The sequence below is a fragment of the Bicyclus anynana genome, chromosome 1 (genome assembly GCF_947172395.1).
Source record: "Bicyclus anynana chromosome 1, ilBicAnyn1.1, whole genome shotgun sequence".
Classification (NCBI taxonomy): Eukaryota; Metazoa; Arthropoda; class Insecta; order Lepidoptera; family Nymphalidae; genus Bicyclus; species Bicyclus anynana.
The window spans coordinates 13,937,364-13,954,148 of NC_069083.1; the positions used below are offsets into that span (position 1 = coordinate 13,937,364).

The 16,785-nt window shown below is 32.6% G+C and overlaps 1 protein-coding gene and 1 long non-coding RNA gene across 2 annotated transcripts; one reads left to right on the forward strand and one right to left on the reverse strand.

Annotated features, from left to right (window-relative positions):
• Nucleotides 1-3,074: 3,074 nt before the first annotated feature.
• LOC112052089 (probable RNA helicase armi) lies at nt 3,075-9,572 on the reverse strand. Its single transcript, XM_024091018.2, has 6 exons — nt 9,334-9,572; nt 8,744-9,253; nt 6,704-7,110; nt 6,278-6,430; nt 3,887-6,166; nt 3,075-3,477 (listed from the first exon to the last, which is right to left on the reverse strand). The coding sequence occupies exons 2-6, from the start codon at nt 8,946-8,948 to the stop codon at nt 3,133-3,135; spliced, it is 3,390 nt and encodes a 1,129-aa protein (XP_023946786.2). The 5' UTR covers nt 8,949-9,253; nt 9,334-9,572; the 3' UTR covers nt 3,075-3,132.
• Nucleotides 9,573-10,361: 789 nt separating this feature from the next.
• LOC128198230 (uncharacterized) lies at nt 10,362-16,785 on the forward strand. The gene is made up of 3 exons (XR_008250958.1): nt 10,362-11,031; nt 12,593-12,732; nt 16,019-16,785. It is a non-coding gene; the product is annotated as an uncharacterized LOC128198230 (long non-coding RNA).

Below are 16,785 nucleotides of genomic sequence, written 5' to 3' on the forward strand. Positions count from 1 at the left end.
AAGTGAAAATTTTATGTTTTTGACTTTGACATTTAGTTTTTTTTTAACTGGATTCGGATTCTAGAAACAGACGTCAAATAAAGATTTTAGATACTCGTGTACGACAACAACTTGTACCATAGGTTTACGATTCGGTACAAGTACTTGTACCGACTCGTAAATCTATGACAACCTTCGACCGTTAATAACAGGACCTGCCTCGCTAACCGTTACCCCTCTGGCAAAGATCAAAAATCAATGATCTAACACGTTAATAAAAACTGTTGCTGTAAAATCGATGTTTCATTATTGTAATCATTTTCGTCGTGTAAAGAGCTCCCTAAAAATGCCGGTTTCTGTAATTGAATGGCATAAAAAACCGCAAACTTGTAATTTAATAAAAGATGGGTAAAGTTTCATTTGTAAGTATTTCTATCTTAATTTTATCAAATTTGTAATAAAAACAATTTCTAAAAAGAATCGATTCTTTTGACGGAACAGCAAAAAATCGATCGAGTAATCGAATATTCTATGTATATATTCTGTGGATATCTAAGGAATGTGTTTGTTACTCTGTGTAAAAATTACGCGTGTGTGTATTACGAGTCAAATTTATAGTTGTGTATCGTGTATGGACCAAAGACCATATACTTACTAACTAGACTGTGCACTATGGCGAAGAAAACGGTCCGAGCGAGAGGGCTCTCCATGGTTGTGTGTCCTTTTCTAATTAGGTGACCATGACAAAACAGGACACAGTACAAATTGCTTGTAAAAACTATTGCATAAGTAGACTAATAAATATTGATGCTACATAACTATGCTACCTAATTTATTGTGAGTAAAAATATATTATTTTAGAATGTGCTCACTTACACTTGGATTAAAAGAAAGACTTAAATTGGAAAATTTTTTTTCAATTCTCATACACGGAAAGTAGTGTTGTTTTGATCTGAGTATCGGGTGGAAAATGTTGCTTCCCACTATAGGGAGGGAATAACTCATACAAATTACTTCCCACCAGAATTAAGGCAATTAAGGGCCGGAATGAACTTTAAAATTAGAACTGCTGTCATCTGCTGCCAATTAAATTCGGGGACAGGCAAAGATCGTAATTTAATATTAAAAAAAAATCTAAACTGAATTTTGTCTAAAGTTATATTTGTACAAACACAAAACGTATTAATTTTCGAGTAAAAATTATTATTAAAATTATGTGAAAAAGGCGTTGCAAGATTTAAATCTTCAAGGTAATTTAAAGTAAGTCGGTACTTATCTAGTATCTACCTAACTATTACCACGAGACCACAAAACGAAACTTGAAAAATCTTTGATCTACTTATTTCATGGTGACCCTAAAGAATATTATTGTTGTTTTCACTTTCCCGTGGAAAGAAAAGCTGCTACCAGGATAAAATTCTTTTGTGCACCCGGTCACAATATGAATTTACCATTTTTCATGAAAAACATACAGGTTAAATAAGAAAATTTATGAAATCGCAAATCAAAGCATGAAAATTAACCAAACATTTAAACAAAAACAAACCACCATCTTGCATTTAATATTACCAGTCTAAAACTTTTAAGTATTACTTTTACCCAGTTTTAATAGATTATGATTTAAATACAACGAAATAATTATTATTTATATAAACCGTATAAATATTAAAATAAGTTTCAAAGATTATGGATTGTTTGTTTTGGTAAATCATAAAGATGCAAAATATAAAATTTTCTACCATTTCTACCAAGCCCAATAATTAGTTAAGCTGGCAAGACGTCAGACAAGGACACACAACCATTGGGCCAGGACCATTTTTTGCTAGCTATCACCTATAAAGAAATAGCTACCTTAAATCAATAAAACTAGATCTCATTTTAGCTTAGCAACAATTTTAGGTGCACAGTCTTGTTATAAGTATAAGGTCTTTGGTATGGACCTATTATCTATGTATCTAAGGTATGGACACAGAATATATTTAATAGTGTTCAATATTTTCGATGTAGTTTACCGCGTCCTCCTCAAACAACGACAGACTTTTTTGTTGGTGATTTGGGTGCGAAACAGGTCCATAGTCTAAATAGTCAAAGATGACAACAACTATAATAAAAGGTCTGTTATGTTAACAAACAGATTCGTCTGTGACGACCTCAGACCAATTATTGTATAGGACCCGCCTCGCTAGACGTTACTTTTCTGGCAAAGTATATGATCAACGATCTAATGCGATTATAAAAACTGTTTCTATAGAATTGATGTTAAATAGTTGTAATCGTGTTCGTCGGTTAAAGAGCTTTGTAAAAATACCTTTTTGTGTAATTGAATTGTGTAAAAAACGGGCAAAAACTTCTAGTTTAGTATAAAATATATACCAAATCTAAGCTCGTTTTCCTCAGAAAATGACAATTTTGTTCATGACTATGAGTGCGATACAGGTCCTTCTATAATTGGTCTGAGGTGACGACAGACGACTGACTCATTCTAGATAATTAATAATTATCTATTCTGTGGTGGTATCATTTAACTTTGGCGGGAAAATCCGAAATTGTAGGAATCACATTTATCTTTCGTAATCGTTTTATCTTTCGTTTATAATTGATAAGCTGCATTTTAAAGATTAGACTTATTGCCTAGAGTAGAATCAATTTCATTCAATATAGTTCTGTATAGGTGCACAATTGTTTAACGTGATTCGATTTTCTCGGTGTAAAATGTTTTAGCACACAGTTGCCTTCGCCTTTATAGGAATATATTGTGCTTAACTAAAGCATGTTCAAAGCATAGAATTATCCGAATCGTAAATCTATGGTTAAAATACTGGCTAAATGCTTATCCATTAGGAAAAAAATCAACTATAGCAGGAAAGAGTTTTTTACCCTACTACGTTAGTTTTTCACTTTTTTCTGGTATTATCTCTAGGTTGTCTATAAAGTAGGTATACCTATATAAAGTATTTAACGTATTATGATGGGTATGGGGTGTTTCGTAGGATATAGAAAAGAAAATGAGAATAATAAAATATTACTAAACAAAATACTACTGATAACCTGGATGTAGATTAGCCATAATATATCTTTTTCTTTTCTTAATAAAATTTCGTTTAATTTTTATAAACTTTTAATACTTAACTTTATTACTACAATCATTTTATCTTAAATTTTAATAGTATCATATTCAGTAGGAAGATCACAACCCATATACTTTTCATTGGTGACTGCATAAGAAATAACTTTGTTCCACAGAGGATCTTTATTCAGCAGATGTGGGTTGCAGAAAAGTATTGATGCAACATGTGCTCTTGTTAAGGCAACATTTAGCCTTTTTGGATTTTTTAGAAAACCCAAGTGGTACTTCATGTCATCTTCTACGATTGACTCACTTGATCTCACAGTTGAAATTAGTATAATAGGCCTTTCCTGTCCTTGAAAATCTTCAACTGTCCCAATTTTTGGTTGAGGCAAGCCCATAGATTCAAAAATAACGCGTAAATATTTTGTCTGAAAGAAACAAAAAAAACAAAAACTTTTAAAAAATATATCAATAGTAAAAAAAAATGCACTGCATGGGTTAAAAATAGTTAATAGCCATAAATTCTAAAACTGATTACAATAATTTCCATTTATATAATGTAAACATTATTTTTTTTCTTATTGTGAACAAGGGTTTGTTTATTTATTCAAGGAGATATGACTGCTTTCCACTAGACCTAATGAGCGAATTTAAAAAATATAAATTCTTAAATTCCTTGGAAATTGAACCGAGAAATTATTTACCCAAATGCAGCAAATACATGAATTACAATAAAATAAAGACATCCACCAATTTTAGTGTTATATTTATAAAGCTAAATGATGCTTCTTTTTTAATGTTAGTATTAATTGTTTACAAAATTCTATTAGTCCAAACCTGTGCTATGTATGGAGTGATTATGCCAATTTCATCTGCTGTCAAATTTCTCTTGTAAAGTTTACATACAGTCAAGGCAACCATTGAAGCCTCTTGTGGATTGTACCAAGAAGGACTATCTTCGTCTCTCATGTTAATTCCCTTAATGCCATACACGAAAATACCTCCTCCTTCATGACTTTGCAAATCAAATATTTCAGAAGATGCATTTGTAAATTTTTCAATCCATGTCATGCTGAGGTTTATTTTCGCAACAAGTGTGCCATCATAAAACATTTCACTAGGTAATGTCAGAACTTCTTTCAATGATCTATAATTATCATTTAACTTCGTAACAAGCCTTCTATCAAAGCCATCTGCATATGCTTCGTAATCTTTAAGGTAAGGGAATGTGTCAAGAAGTCTACACAAAAATGATTCATCCATACCAAACTCTTTGCAATACTTTGACATGATAATTGGTCCCAACTGCATTGGATCACCAGCAAGAATAATTTGACCGTGTTCCTTCTCCGTAAAAGTTAATGGTATCATAATTTCAGGCTCTGTTGCCTGTCCAGCCTCATCTACAATTATATGTGTAAAATGACCTCGAGGCAAGTTTATATGTTTCATAATGCCAAGACCATAACATGTGCCAATAGTGATACGATGTCTCCCAATAAATGATTCTGAACAGTTGACGTTAATGTTATCACTAACAAAGTGCTTATTTCTTGATGTATTTTCTATTGCTATATCCAGAGTTGCACAATATGGTTTTATAATATCTGGTATACTATCTGAATCCAACAAATGAGATGCAATGAGTCTTACAATAGAACCCCTAATTTTGCTTTTATATTGTAAAAGCCTCTCTGTTATCAAATTAGAGGCACTGTTTGATGGAGTAGCAACCAAAATTCTACTTTCTGGGACCAATTTTAAAATTTGTAAAATAGTCTCGATAACTGTTACAGTCTTTCCAGTGCCTGGGGGTCCATATATGATGTACGGCATTGGCCGACATTCACCCTTGAGTATATTTATAACAGCATGTTTCTGATGTTTATTTAAATTGTCTTTATACCATTGAATGTTGTCTAAGTTCTCATGAGGTAACTGTTGTGGTTTTAATTTAAGTCGGGACGGAAATAAAATATCTGGGCCTAAATTAGATAGTGCTAATTGTATTGCATGGTGTGCTCTTCTGTAAGTTGTTCGATTTATATGAAATTCTATAGATACATCACTGCCACCATAACTCTCGTGAAAGTAAGAGTTAAATTTCATTAGGAGAAAATTGCCACGAACAGCATGAACAAAACCTTCATACTGTGGTGCATTAGTACCAAATGTATCAGTCACTATAACTCTATCTCCTTTTACCAGTGAGGGTCTTTTTTCAGCAAGTCCTGGTACTTCAAGACTAAGAAATTCATCACAAAAGGTCAAATATACATTACTTTTATCAAAGGCCCTCATGTTTAAATTTTCTTGAATTTCATTCATGTATAAAAGAATATGCCATCTCTCATTATAATTGCCTATATTTAGGTCTTGTGTTAAACATGGAAAATGTGTTTCAATATGTGATAAAATTTTATTAAATTCATTAGTATAAATTGTCTGTTCTGAATCCCCAAGAACAATTGACCAAATTTTACCTGGAATAGGATAAATGCCTATTTTTACGAAAACAAAATTAGGTGTTTTATATGGTTTTTCTCCAGGAATGTAAGAGTTGCCAGTGCTTATTATTTTTCTCATGCTCTCAATGTTCTTTGAACTGTTTTGTCTTACTGGTTTATTGTTATCTATGACATTGTTCATAGTATTAGCATCAACTACATCTATTTCAATGAATCTTTTTAGTTGGAACCCTTTAAATAGAATAACAAAGCATTCTTTTGAATTTCCTAAAAATTTTGGTTGACATGTAATAGAAAAAGTAAGTTTTTGGTCTGGGTATATTCTTATTGGTTGATTTACAAAGGGTTTAATGTTCACTTGTGAGTCTTTTCTTCTACCTAGCACCATCCATTTGTTTAAAATATAAGTTTGATTACTTTTGTTTGTAATATTTAATAAAATTTCTTGTGTACTATGAAGATTAACTTGTTTAAATTTTAAAGGGTAAGTCATTTCAATTTTTTTCTCAGATTCTGTGTTCAAGCTTAATTGTTCTTCATCTGGTAAGTCTACTTGAGTTTTTTTTGGGGTTCCAACATCAATCACTATTATTTTTATAGCTCGCCAGTTGTATGTGCCTTGCGTACTTTCTATTGCTTCAACTAATACCTAAAATCACAAATTTCTTAACTCATTTTTTAATTTTAAAATGCCTTGAAATTAAAAAGAAATAAGTATTTAGTCAACATTCATCACATATACACATTCTACTTTACTCACCTTTGAACCAACAGTCAATTGAGTACCATTCACCAAGGCAGTGTTGTTGAAATAAATTTGCCTATCACAAACACCATATGAGCCAAACCAATCAGTAACAAGTGCACTTTTTATTTTAGTCCTTAAAGGATTAAAAGTAATCACCTTCAATACCTGAAAATTTTAATTTAATTTTTGGATATCCAGCATCTCTCTGACGACTTACTCTATATCATGCATATTAAAAATTAAGTAATCTATGTCAGACAAAAGAAAAAACTTCATTTATTATATATATTTTTTATATGATCAGTATTCTCAATTCCAACCAATTTGTCAGAAAAATTAGGATAGTTAGTACAACCATAGTCCAGCAGGCAACAATCAAGCTAATAAAGCAAAAAGTCCAAGATACAATACTTAGTTTGGCATAATTTCATTACCAACCTGATTTGTAGACATACTGGTTGGATGGTTCTCATCTTTTTGGACTGAGCATTTCATTTCAATATAATCTCCTTTTATAGGCACAAAAGTCCCTTCAACATCATCTAAATTGAATTTTAAATCCCCTTCTGTCATATAAACTGCCCGATCTTGTCTGTAATCAACTTGACCTACCAGAATATGTTCTATTACACTAAAACCCTTTTCTTCAGATTCCTCTGTGTCGTCACCCCAAAAAAGCCCCTGATTTTCTAAAATTCTGACAACCACCATTGAATCATTTATATCTTTGTAACACAAATATAGTACTTTATCATTAACATCGACATTTATATTGCTTCCTATTGTTTCAAAGTAAATCATTCCATCAATAAGAACATAATTTTCTCCACAATAAGTAATGAGACCTGCAAAATAATATCATTCTATTATCTTAATCTTGAGCAATGAGCAATGCATGCATTGCTCAAGTGGCTGGTGGGGATTGGATGAGGTCAGGACGGGACAGACGAAAGTGGAAACTGCTGGAGGAGGCCTATACCCAATACAATGGGATTCATGCAAACGTAATATAAAAAAAAAAAAAAAATCTATTAAAAAAAAAAAAATTGTATTACTAATTTGTATGAAATAAATAAAGACTTTTATTATTATTATTATTATTATTATCTTAATCTATTATGAAACACGGCTAAAACTCACGTGATACAATGTTGGAGTATGCCCGATTAGGGCCCTTAGTCATGAGCTGATTCTTACAATGCAGCACAATTTATATAATCTTCTTAGTTTAGTTAGGCATACTCTGACATTGCATCACACTAGTTTTAGCTGTGTTACATAATAAATTAATATGAATAACATTCACAATAATTTGAATTCTAAAATTTAATACAAAGCAGTCATTTGATCAGATTATGATCCAGAGACTGATCTCCGATTGAAAAAGGAAAAATTTATTATCATAATCTGACAGATATTAATCTTTATGTCTTGTTTGACATAAATATATCTCTATAATTGTAAGTTTAATTATTGTTTAAATTAAAGTCGTACAAGTAAAAATATTGTATTAAGTGGAAAACATACTTTATTAGCAGATTTTCTTACTGTCTTAGTGAATTCAGATTATGACTACCCTGTGGTACCCTAGTTTTGAAGAATCCTTTCTTAGCAGATACCTATGTCATAAAAACTATCTGCATTCGAAATAACAGTTGTTTTAACTGAATGTTGATGGATCAGTCGGTAATGGTTCATTGACAGTATAAAAAAATATTTATTCTTCAAAAATCAGCCTGTTACGGCCTGTTATATATTACTACTAGCAGACCCGCTCAAGCTTTGCTTTGACTTATTAATTTATTTATTTGCACTTCTTCCCTATCCCTACCTTACACTACCCTACTCCTACTCCTACCCTACCCCTACCCTACCTCTACCCTACCCCTACCTTACACTACCCTACTCCTACTCCTACCCTACCCATACCCTACCTCTACCCTACCCCTACCCTATCCCTATACTATACCCCTACCCTACCCTAATATTTAGGGGTTTGAAAATTAGATGTCGCCCGATTCTCAAACCTACAGAATATGCACAAAAAATTTCATCAAAATCGGTCAAACCGTTTCGGAGTTTGGCAACGAAAACTGTGACACGAGAATTTTATATATTAGATAGAACTAGGCCTCTTTCCTTATAAAAGAGGGGATATGGAGCTTAGACACACCACACCACATTGCAAGTTTGACAATCATTATCAGATGTTAATGAATGACTGGGTATGAAGACTAATGTGGTCTCCAAGTCACAGGAGTGTCCACCTATAACTTTTCAACTCCTGAGTATTATTGAAAATTTCTTATAAGAAAGAAAAGGTCAGTATTTCAAGCCTTGAACCCAGGGCCCTGTGATCCGAGGCCAACTAGGCTAACTAGACCAATGAGTCAGTAATTTAGTGATTAACTTTAACCTCTTAAACTTTTTAGATTTTGTATGGTGTATCAGTTGATGTATGGCTAACTGAATACAAACCTGTTTTTTGGAAACACACAGCATTTCTAGGCACTTCTCTAACTGGGGCTGACACTGATTCCAGTTCCACAGATCTTTCTTTTTCCGCTTCTAATTCCAGTGAGAAAAGTTGCTCTGCCAAGAATTTTTCCTTCTCATCGTCACTATCTTCTTCATTGTTATTACCAAATAGATAATTAAGAAATGTATATATGTATGAAAACATAATTGAGATTATTTATAAATGTATTAAGTAATAAGAGTATGCTTTTTATAGTTTTTATGTAAGAAAAGTAAAATTAGCAATAAAATGTAAATGAAATAAAACCAAAACTATTGGACAAATCCCTTGTCATATTCAAACTTCCATTCTGTGGTTTTTAAATAGTCCAATTCCTTTCGTAGAGATTGTATCCGCTTTTGGTGCAGTTCCTTGTGGGCATTTTTCAATGATTGTTCGAAGCTGTGACCATGATCACTGTGATTTAGAGATTGGTCGAAATTTAGAATTCTATTTGGTATAGGCGTATTCTAGAATTAATAATAAAAATTAGTAGAAAATTAAGTAGAGGGTAATTATAGTAAATGCAGGTAAAATGTAATATACTAACTTGAGGAGTTTCAGGTTCCGATGGAGAATATGCAGATTGAGAGATGTTGCTGGAAGAAGACATTCCAACCGTCCCAAGTTCAAATTACTTATTATATTGTAATCTGAATATTACAAATAAACGATCACGTATAACATAAACAAAAGGGTTTTCGCCTTCAAATCAAACTAATATCCATTTTATTTTCATTTCAATTTTCATTTTTCAATTTCAAAATTCAAATGACAATTGACATTTGACAAGTGACAAGTGACAACCATAGATTAATAATAAACTAATATAATACATTTTCCAATGTTTTTTATGGCTTACTGTTTCTAAACAATCGATGTTTCATTGTTGTAATCGTTTTCAACATAAAATTAAGGTAGATGCATTTTTTACTAAACTTCAAGTTTTTGACCGTTTTTTATGACATTCAACTATACAAACAAGGCATTTTAGGGAACTCTTTACACAATGAAAACGATTACAACAATGAAACATTCTATAGCAACAGTTTTTATAAACGCATTAGATCATTGATTTTTGATCTTTGCTACAGGGGTAACGGTTAACGAGGCAGGTCCTGTTATTAATGGTCGAAGCCTAAAATGCTAGAATAAAGTCTGTGGTCATGAAGAGCTCGATATTTGAAAAACATCGATGAAAGTTAAACATCGATGTTCAATAATCGCCACAAACCAAACACCGATTTTGGGTAACATCGGTAATCGGTATTTTAGCACTTATTAATGACACAACACCTTAGATACAGTACAGTCAAAGCACAAGAAGCACAACACAATGAAATCATTGGAAATTTATTTCCAATATTGCCTTCATAGAATACGTACATAATTATTTCGTACGTAGCATTGGTCGTGCGTGAGGCCGTGAGTAACATCGATGATCCATTATTGATTCCATTAACATCGATGTTAAAACATCGATTCTATCTATTATTAATCTGTGATTTATGTACTCCTGAGTAAATATGTTCCTTGTTTATGTATTTGTCTCACTGTCACTGTCACTGGAGCTCTAACAGGCCGGGTCAACTCTCGAACAAAGTTTGGTTATACCTACGGGGGCTAGACCTGTGGTGTCATCATCCATACGGTTCTACCGTCTGGTAGTTGTAGCAATATTATTATCGTTAGTAGCTCACGCCTGACATAATATTTTGATAAATCTAATACATTTTTAGATTTAAATATGACTTTAATAACTCAATAAATACTTTTCTTCTACAAAAATATAGAGAGACACTCTCGTTGAATATTGTTTTAGTAACGTATGGGTAAGATTTTCTAAACGAAGTGTGGCAACCCCAATTACTTAATAAAAAATAAATATGTTATAAAATGAAAATGGCGTCATTTCACCAAATAAAACACGAATTCACGAATAATAAAATAAATGTTTGCCACGGCCTGTTAATATTTATGAAGACCTCTTCATGGATTGGATTTAAGCAACCTGCTGTGTAATATCCTCGCCATTCTTGATGTTGAGAAGATCTATAAGTCTTTTGCGTTTCATCTGAGTGTTGTGGTTTTTCATTATGTTAAAAATAAGACTTTGTTAGTTCAAGTGTCTCTATAACTATGAAGAAGAACAAAAGAAAATGCTTTGAGTGTGGTTCTTCGCCTGCCGATGATCCAGAGAAGACCCTACAGAGATTACAGAAATTTGATTCTACAAATTTAGTCTCCGGTATGTACCTACTTTAAGTTTTAGCTAATAATAAAATACTTTAATTATAGCTATTGATCAGATAATGATTACATTAGTTAGTTAATTAGGTTTCTTAGTAGTCTTCTCAAGATATGGGAATTATTAAAATCCTACTAATTCTTATGAAACTCGTGCTCAATTATACAACTATGCTGGGTTTACACATTATGGTAATGTTTGTAGATGCAATGCACCCCAAATAACTGTCTGACCTGCAGCTGTCTGAATGTTTACTTCTCTGGACCTACTGAACAGATTTTCATTTGGTTATCATAGGTAGCTTAATCTGGAGCAACATAAGGTTAATTATGAAATGGTAATGAAAATAAACATCTGAGAAAAGCAAATTCCATGAACTAATTTGAAAGTATCTGTTACCAGTTCAATATTAAACCACAGGTATATGTACTAAAGGCAGGTAGAGTAAAATTTGAGTTTTATTTTTGAATCTATAATAAGTAGTTTATAATTATGTAATGATGAACCAGAACAATTTGTTAATTTGAAACTACAATTACAAGTTTTTATAATTATGTTAGGCACTAGGCAGACTAATGAAGAGTATGTTAGTTTACTTTGTACAAAAATCTGTTCTTTGACATAATTATAGAATAAGATGATAAGTGATGATGCAATCTAAGATGGAAGCGAGATAACTAGTTAGGCAAAGGATGAAAATCCACACACATTTCTGTTTCTACATAATATCTCACCGGAACACTAAATCGCTTGCCAGTAGGGTATTAACTAGCCAGCCAGACATAGACCAGAAAGAAAACTTCAATTGGCCCAGCCGGGGATAGAACCCAGGACTTTTGCGTAGTTAATTCACTGTGCTACGGAGGCCATTTCGGCAATATTTTTCTTGCCTTGATCTATAGAAGCTTTTGCCAATAATAAGATACATTTTTCATTGAAGGTTGTTTGAAAGAAATAGCTTTTAGCTATAAGACCTAAGCTTTGCACATTTTTTTTTTTTCTTTTTGACAATGTAGCTTCTGTGAACAGTTGAAGAATTCCCTCATCTGTGTTTCTGTTCTATCATCAGATTGCCTCCGGACATTTTAGTTATATTTCTCACCTGGTTCTTGTCAAGGTTTTGTAATAAACAATAATAACAAATGAACTAAGTAAAAATGGCTATGTGGTTAGTCTGTCTGCCGTAGAAGTAGCTGCGAGAGGATTACCAACAAAATCTTTCTATAACTTGTTTAAAGACCTTGGCATCTTTAGGACTGCAGCAACTTCTATGTAGAAGAAAGAGAGAAAGAAGAATAAGTATCCAAAGCTGCTCTTAGTAGGATCTTACCAAATTTGGCTAAACAGGGAGAACAACACAAGTAGGGGAGTTTAATCAATTGTCAAGGAATTCCTTAACCCTACATCCTGTAGTCACAACTCCAGGACTCTGCTCGGAGTATTTCTCTCTACCAGGCGATGGACCTGGCACCTGCACGGAATGTTAAGATATTCATCTGTCTCTTCATGCGTAGTATGTTTATGTATTTTTAATTAAATTTACTCACTCTCTTAATTTCAGTAATGTCCAGATAATCAATGATTAGACTATTGGACTTTTAGAATAAATTTTACATTGAACTATGAATGGTTTGTCATCTACATTTTTAAAAAAGACGAGATGTTTTGCCTGTAAGAACAAGAGAGAGAGAGAATAAGAAGGTAAGTTAAACACCTACTGTAAAATGCACACTGCTCCAATGTGGGTTGATAGGCTTGGGGTAATAAAGTTAAATTATAAAAGGATCACAATCAGGTGTTAATGATAATGACTGGGATATATAGCATATCATACTCTCTGAGATATAGGGATATAACACCAGCAACAGCTCTCCAGTGATGCAGTAGATAGCATCATTGCTCTTTGCATCTACACGCCACAGCCAGTTGTGGCAATTGAACTCATCATATTAGTGTGATGAGCATGGATGTATTTCAGTGTCTATGTGGTTGTGAGTGTACGCCCATGTTAAATAACAAGTAATGGCCAAAATATTAAGTAGATGTTGATCAATAATCTTCTCTATCTTCCAGTAAAAGTCCCATTAAAATGACCCTGCTGTTCCAGAGATTAGCTCAAACAAACAGACAGATGAACATTTTAAAGAAGTATGACTGTATGTCAGTATTGTATATAGGCACTTGAGAAAACACAGTTATTTTGAAATCACAGACATACACTTAAATTTTATTTATATGTATTGGTGCTGTTCATAAATATAGCATCAGCTGAAACAAACTAGGCATAGTTAAGTTACATTTTATACAGGATGCTCGGGACTATTTCTCATAAATTCAAGGTGTTGACAAGTCCACTTATAGAAGTTACCTTAGCTACTAGTTTATATTGAGGAGAACTTTCCACCTAGATGGGTTGTGACTGTATTAGGGGTCTGGTGATGAAGAAGTAGGACAGTTAAGAGAACTCCTCAACGGTTCACAGTAGCTACCATGTGTTGATAAATTTGTATTGATGAGAACTTTCCACCTAGATGGGTTGTGACTGTATTAGGGGTCTGGTAATGAAGACGAAGGACGGTTAAGGGAACTTCTCGATGGTTTACAGTAGTAATTAGTTTGATTCTAAGTCAGAGGCAATCAAATACAATGTTTTATCACGACTCATAGCAACATACCTTTGGCGCTAGATCAATATCTAGGATGATTTCACTAAAAATGGAAAAATAAAAATTTTTAATTAAAGAAATTCAACCAACTTCATAAACATAAAACATACTGGCTAAACTAAAAAGCGAAAAATAATATTATACTAGGTTCATATCATATTATGTTCTAACTGATGATCAGTTTGAAGGCTGTGCTAAACCGGTGTTGTTGTAATTTAAGCTGTTACTGAAGGAACTACATGAAAGAACACTGTCTGAAAAACCTAAATATTTATGATATTCTTACATGGCTTGAATTAATACATCATTGGGCTAGCACCACCTTCAAACTGATCATCAGTTAGAACATAATATGATATATAGAACTTAGTATAATCTTATTTTTCGTTTTTTAGTTTAGTAAGTATGTTTTTGAAGTCGGTTGACTTGTTTTTATTAAAGTTTTTTAATACACATGTTCCTTAGACATTTTAAGTTAATTTTCCTTATAGAACTTGGAGCTACCCTAGAGTTATGGGAAATACTCCCGAGCACCCTGTAGATGCTACTTAATCCTACTTATCCTTCATTCATCAGTATCGGTTGGTGGGCTTGGAGTTTATAAAGAATATTAAGTATATATAATTTATTTATGAACATTCCTCATTCAGTTGAGCTTTTACTACCCATAACACAAGCTAAGCTTACTTTGAGACTAGTTAGTGATGTGTGTAATGTGTTAATATAAATATTAACCAACTTTCTGCAGTTTGAGAATACGCGGATAAAATATAGCCTATGATACTCAGAAATAACGTGGCTTTCTAGTGGTAAAAGAATTTTCAAAATTGGTTCAGTAGATCCAGAGTTTACCTGCTAGAACACCACCAACTTTACCTCTTTATAATACATACTAGCGGACGCCCGCGACTTCGTCCGCGTAAAAATCGATGTCAACTTTCAACCCCTATTTCACATTCTATTTTGCAAGTTTTATAACTTATACCTTGTAACTAAAAAAATTAAGGACTTTCCGTACAAACTTTCTACCCCTACTTCACCCAATTCTGATTTTGTTTTCACGACAAAAAGTATCCTATTATCCTTCTACGTATTATGGTCTCAAATCGTCTTAAGTATCGTTTGAATTCATTCTGTAATCAGCGTGATGCCCGGTCAAAAAAAAGGCAAACAGACAGACAAAAAATAGAAAATATGAGCGTGGTGCGATGACAAAGGAAAATAGAGACTTCTATGATAAAATTATAATCTTTGGATCTACTGGACCGATTTGAAAGATTGTTTTATCAATAGAAAGTTACGTTATTTGCGAGTGTTTGATTCCCATATTCACACAGGAACGGGAACCACGTAATGGAAAGCGCGGGGCGTCATGTAGCGGACTTTCTGCGTCTTTGAGAAATTTTGTATTATCTCCAAAACTAATTAACATAGTATAAAGGGCAAATCTTATCTCCATAATATCCTTGTGATTATCAAATAATTTATTTTGATAAGGATTTAAGTTAAGTAGCATAAATAATGACGCAAACCTAAGTATATAAAATTTATAATTTTCAAAACACAAAAGGTTCTATTCCTGCTAATATATAGAAGATAGATATATGGTGTCGCGGACTTTTTTGTAGAACTTTTAAAGATACATAAAGCCTCCATACATTAATTTCAATTTTACACAATGGTTAAGGCAGCGCATGCGAATAAGTCTGCTTAAGAGGATTTTCGGTCCGACCTGTATGACAAAAACTGTGTTAACTCGGCGAATATATATCATGCTATTATAAAATATAGCCTATAGCACTCCCCGATAATGTAGCATTCTACTGGTGAAAGAATTTTTGAAATCGGACCAGTAGTTCCGAAAATTACACCATTTAAAAAATGTGACAAACTTACAAACTTTACCTCTTTATAATATTAGTATAGATTAACAACCCATTTTCGGCTCATTGTTGAGCACGAGTCACTTCTCAGGACGAGAGGGGTTAGGCCTTAGTCCTCCATGCTGGCCCAATGCGGATTGGCAGACTTCGCACACCTAGACAATTAAGAAAATTCTCAGTTATGCAGGTTTCTTCACAATGTTATGCTTCACCATTTAAGACATTTAATTTAAAAATGGGTTGAATACATATCAGTATAGATTTTTATTGTGAGTTTCGTGGAAGAAGGAAATGCTCAATATTTCATAGACCAACCCAGGACTCAAACTCAGAATTTCATGATAGTTACACTGAACCAATAAAGCAGTTAGAGAGAGAGAGATAAATAAAAAGAGTTTATTATGTATTAAAATTAAAATATATACCTAATGCTTTCAGCAATCCTGCTTCTTCACATGAATTTTACCCGCATGACGACGGTTTTTAATATAAAAAATATTTACACAATGTCTCAAAAAGCAATCAAAGCTTTCAAAAATGAACAATGTTCGCAGAAGTTCAGTACCAACAAACTCACAAAAAATGAGCCCAAAATTTAGCATTACTTGCAAGCCAGACTAAGAAATTTCAAGAAGATAATTTAAAAGAAGACAATAGAATAAAATAATATTAAAACACAATGCTTAGCAAATATAGCATTAACAGATGGAAACCAGGCAATAGGTATGTTAAAATAGGTTATGTTTCATAGAAGCTATTTTAATCCTACACATCCATCATTTATCATTGTCTCCATATAGTAGAGGAGGTATGGAGCTGAGACCCACCACACTGCTCCAATGCTGTTGGTGGGCTTAGGGTGATAATGTTCCATTAATTAATTACCACTATCTGATGCTAATGTTAATAATCGGGATTAAAGGTTTCCCAACTTCAGGATGAGAATTTAACTGATTTTTTTTTACATTTTTCATAATCTATTCTTCACATTTTTCACTTAATAAAATTCTTTTAGTTTTTGTTTGTTTTTAACTGGTGAAAATATGTGAAATTTTGCTATCGGCTTCCCAACTCCAAGATGAGAATTTGACTGAATTTTTTTTTACATTTTTAACCGATTTTAAAAAAGAAGGAGGTTCTCAATTCGAGTCTATGTTTTTTTTTCATAATCTATTCTTCACATTTTTCACTTAATAAAATTCTTT

Excerpts from the sequence above, each read along its gene's own strand:
- LOC112052089 (XM_024091018.2), bottom strand. The coding sequence starts at position 8,948 with ATGTTTTCATACATATATACATTTCTTAATTATCTATTTGGTAATAAC. Across the intron at positions 6,167-6,277 it reads AATTGACTGTTGGTTCAAAG|GTATTAGTTGAAGCAATAGA; the intron begins GTGAGTAAAGTA and ends TTGTGATTTTAG. Across the intron at positions 3,478-3,886 it reads TCACTCCATACATAGCACAG|ACAAAATATTTACGCGTTAT; the intron begins GTTTGGACTAAT and ends TGTTTCTTTCAG.